We start from the raw sequence: 4,366 nt of genomic DNA on the forward strand, positions 1-4,366 counted from the left end.
GAGGTAAAAAGTTTCCCAAGAGGCAAATGTATATTACTTTTAATTGTAGACCTAACTCAAAGTGTGCTGAGATCAGGTTCCTCTTACAAATAGCTGTGTCCCTTTAATCCCTCCTGGTATTGAGGATACCTGGGCACTTAACCACACTCAAGTAAGAGACAATTAATATCAACAGTAGCTGGAAAAACCAGACATTACAGGCAGGGAGAGAGAGACTTGCTAAAGTACCTCTAAAATATCCCTCAGATGGCAGGAAAATATATGTATAAACTGAGAGGATGCTGTTCAGAAGGTGCTAGTGAAGAGATGCCTGATCACAAACTGATCTACCCACACAGGCCATCACTGCAGCTGAGGTGAATTGCTGAGGTGCTCAAGGACCAGCAGCTGCTGCAGCTTCACCACTTAACTTCTGCCTTTCCCAGCCATCCTGACCACTTCTCCTTCCAGCCACGTCCTTCCCCTCAATATCAACCTGTGGGAAGCATTTGATGCAAACAGAAACAAGCCACGAGCCCTTAAAGCCTCCAGCTTTCCATAGCAAGTGCTCTAGATCAGCACCCATCACTAGACCAGACGTAGAGAGAAGCAGCTGGAGGCAGCCACTTCAGCACTGGTTCCATGAGCTGAGCAATGCTTTGCTCCCAGAGCTCAGATCCCTGCCCTTGGCTGCACAGCTGCCCCGTGCTGTCCCTGCTGGATCTAACTGGTGCTGGTTGCTCTTCCCAGGAGGCTCTGGCGTGTGTGGAGCTGCTGCAGAGCCTGGGGAGGCTGCTGGCAGAACACAGAGGAGACCCTGTGATTGTTGGCCACGCTGCTTGTATCATCACAAACCTGAGCCTGGCCACACACACACAGGTAGGTGCTCACTGGTTCTCACTGAACTGTACCCTGGGAGGTTGATGTGATGTTGATATCAAATTCCCTACAGAAAGGTGTTTGTTTAAATGAAACATACACCAAGGACATTGTGAACAAAACTCTGATTGAATCAAAGCACCTGAAGTGCCACAATGAAAGGGGTTTTTTTCATATTTTTCCAAAAATGCTAATGAAGAAATGTCTAATTTTCCCTACGAGTGATGTGGTTACCTAACTTGAATGACTGACTGCATCATAGGTATAAAATGTACTTCTAACAAAGACATTTCATACTAATTAATGGAACCAGTCAGGAAAATCTGAGGTTAGTTAAAAGCTGAATCCTTATTCCCTAAGTCTCACTCTTTGGCCGCCCTTGCTTTTCCCCCTGTGGTGTTCAGCACTGACCTAATTTCACTCCCAGTTGTTAAATAGGGCCCCAGCTACTGATACACAACGTATGTTGCCTGTTTGGCAAGATACTAGTTGTGCCACAATGCTATAAAGATCCCTGTTGCTGACTTTGCTTCTAATGAAACTTGGTTTCTAAAATGTGTCCCAGCACAGACACAGGCTGTTCAACACCACTCCTGGCACAGCAGGTTCAACCTAGAAGACAAGGGGTACACAGAAATGTTTAATTGCTAACATTCCTCTCCAGAAACAGAACTCACCTTTGCTAGTGAGAGGCCATCTCGTATTTTTGCAGACCAGAGCACTTTAACAGTACAAAGTTTTCAAAGCCCTGGAGGCCAGTAAGAGAAACTCAGAAACTTCCCCATTCCCCAGGGGTTTGCCCTGGAGTGCTCAGCTTAATCACCTCTGCAGCAGGACTGGAGCAGTGGCAGCTGAACAGGAACATACAGCAACAGGTCAGGAAACCGTGAGCTCAGAGTGATCTGTGGCCAGGAGAACATCTCACAGACAGAGAAGGCCCTGGGAAATGCCTAAAAATCAGGTGATGTCTGAACAATCCAAGGTGTTTGTTTTGTGGTGGATGTGGGAGGAGGTGTTTCCACTACTGGGCTGGTAGCCCTTGTTATTGTCAAGAGTTACTCAGTATTTCCAAAGTCCTCAGACACCACTAAACACAAGGGAAGTGCTAAATATGACCCTTTTCCTTGCAGGGTATCATTGAGAGCCCATGTGTTGAAGGTCTCCTCCAGACCATGCTTTCTACTGACCTTCAAGAAGACTCTCTTCATTATGTGACATCTTGCCTTGCTGAGCTGGCCAAACAAGGTAGGGAATCAAACCCACCACCACTCTGTCATCTGACAGGTGTAGGTATCCTTTGCTACTCCCAATGGGGATGGAGCACAGCTGGGCACACAGCCCAAGGCTTCCCTTTAAATTCACTGGCAGTTTTGCCACAAGCAGCATGAAGAGCAAGATCCATAATTAGCACTTTTTTTTCAGTTGAAATGTCTAAATTTTTTTAACTCAAAATTCTTTGCACTGAACTTTACTGCTGTACATGGTCTGTCTTTATTTGTTGTGTCACCCCATTTCTCCAGCTGAGTTCATTCTGCAATAGTAGAAACTAATATAACTAATATATACTAAATTACCAAGTGCCTCTTTACATTTTTAGCACATAGATTTTATGAGAGCTCCCAGATTACCACCAATGGAAGGCCCAGCACTGTGCATGGCAGGGAGGATCAGTGTGAGTTTTCCCAGCCTGCCCAGCACTGGATGTTGCCCATCACACATTTAATCTCTTGTATCTGGATAACTGCCCTGGCAACTTGTCACATTTCTGCAGGAGGTGCCCAGCAGCTGCTGGACAGACTGAGCCCACTGGGCAAGAGTGGAACTTGTACAAAACATGATTCATTCTTTCAGAAAACAAAACCAGCAAAATAAAAGTCCACCAGCCTTTCTACAAATCCAATCCATAGCAGCATAACCTCAGAAGATGACCCCTTTCTATAACCTAACCTTATGCCACAAGTTCAGCACTGACCTTTGCTTCTCCAGCTGTGTAAAGGATCAGGCAGTCTGGTTTCTGGCAGGCTTCTCACCACTTCTTCAGCATTGGACTTGCTGTTTACAAACCCTTCTCTGTCTTCCAGAAGGAGCCACATTACGCATGGTCCAGTGGATGGATGAACCCTTGACAAAGTGCTTGGTGAGCCTGGCTGGCCAACTGGAACATGCTGAGCCATCCTTTCAAGCTGCCTCCATCATCCACCACATGATAGGTCATGGTAAGTGTCACACAGCATTAACTGTGCTTCCAAAGGTAGCTACAGCTAGCTGGAGTGAAAGGAGCCTTTTCCCAAAGCAGTTAACTGCCAGGCACCAAACCACCCTTAACATTCCTGTAGCATCCTCCATCTGGTCTCCATAGACTTATTAGCATAAACATGCCTACAGTCACCCTTAAATTATACATGAAAAGTGCTTGAGTGTGTGAGAAAGCCAAGGGATGAAAATCATATGACAGACTGGTTTGGGTTGGAAGGAACCTTAAAGATCACCTCGTTCCACCCCCCCCTGTCACAGGCCTTGAATGCTTCCATGGAGGGGGCATCCATGACTTTTCTCAGCAGCCTGTTCCAGTGTCTTAGCACCCTCATAGTGAAGCATTTCTTCCTAATGTCTAACATGAATCTCCCTTCTTCTAGTTTAAGCCATCCACCCCCCATCCCATCCCTCCCTGCCCTTGTCCCAAGCCTCTCCCCATCTTTCCTGGAGCCCCTTCAGGCACTGGAAGGTGCTCTGAGGTCTCCCTGGAGCCTTCTCTTCTCCAGGCTGAACACCCCAACTGTCCCAGCCTGTCTTCATAGGAGTTCTGATCCAGGTATTTGTTGCCTTCTTCAATCACTACTATTCTGCAGGGCTAGACAGTCCTAAAGTCCTTAAAAACTGAAGTAGGAAGGTGGGATACCAAAATACTCATTGTCCAGGGGAAGATGAGAGCACTTTTCAGGCAAGAAATATTGCTGCATCTGTGTTTGATCCTCCATATCATTGTGTCCTGGTTTGAAAGGACCAGGAGAAAAATTGCCTCTGGTTTCTACTGACCTGCTGTTATGGGCTAAAACTGTGACACAGAGTGGAGGTGATGGCATTTCCCAGAAGCAGGACAGGCCTTGGTGAGACAGTTACAATGGGGTGGTTGCGCTGCAAAAGCTTAGACCAACTCTGTTCTCTGACTAGCAACAGAAAAGCCTCTGATTGAACCAAACACGAATGTTGTCATTCTAGACTAGAGTAAAACCAAAACCAAACACTAGTATTCATAGAGTTTTCAAGTCTCCTACTCATCTCCAGTGGTTTTCCCATTTCTGCAGAAAAGATGCTGCTGCTGTTGAGGGGTCACACGGCAGAGATTCAGGCCTATCTCCAGAACTTCCTTACCCACCAGGAGATCCGCTTCCAGCAGCTCGGAATCTCCACCCTGTGCAGGCTGCGGGCAGGTGGGCCCTCCTGGGACGGGCTGGGCTTGCTGGCTGGGGGGGTGGGTGCTGTTAAACTAAAGGCTTTCTGTTCAGCA

The 4,366-nt window shown here is 46.9% G+C and overlaps 1 protein-coding gene across 1 annotated transcript in view; it reads left to right on the forward strand.

Moving 5' to 3' along the window:
• LOC104395818 (vacuolar protein 8-like) overlaps positions 1–4,366 on the forward strand; it is a 22,471-nt gene that overhangs the window by 17,114 nt on the left and 991 nt on the right. Inside the window, exons 10-13 of the mRNA XM_010005563.1 lie at positions 730–858; positions 1,989–2,103; positions 2,940–3,074; positions 4,164–4,289. Of these exons, the coding sequence (XP_010003865.1) occupies positions 730–858; positions 1,989–2,103; positions 2,940–3,074; positions 4,164–4,289 (505 nt within the window). The remainder of the gene's footprint in view (positions 1–729; positions 859–1,988; positions 2,104–2,939; positions 3,075–4,163; positions 4,290–4,366) is intronic.

The sequence above is a fragment of the Chaetura pelagica genome, unplaced genomic scaffold, assembly GCF_000747805.2.
Source record: "Chaetura pelagica isolate M959 unplaced genomic scaffold, ChaPel_1.0 scaffold589, whole genome shotgun sequence".
Lineage (NCBI taxonomy): Eukaryota > Metazoa > Chordata > Aves > Apodiformes > Apodidae > Chaetura > Chaetura pelagica.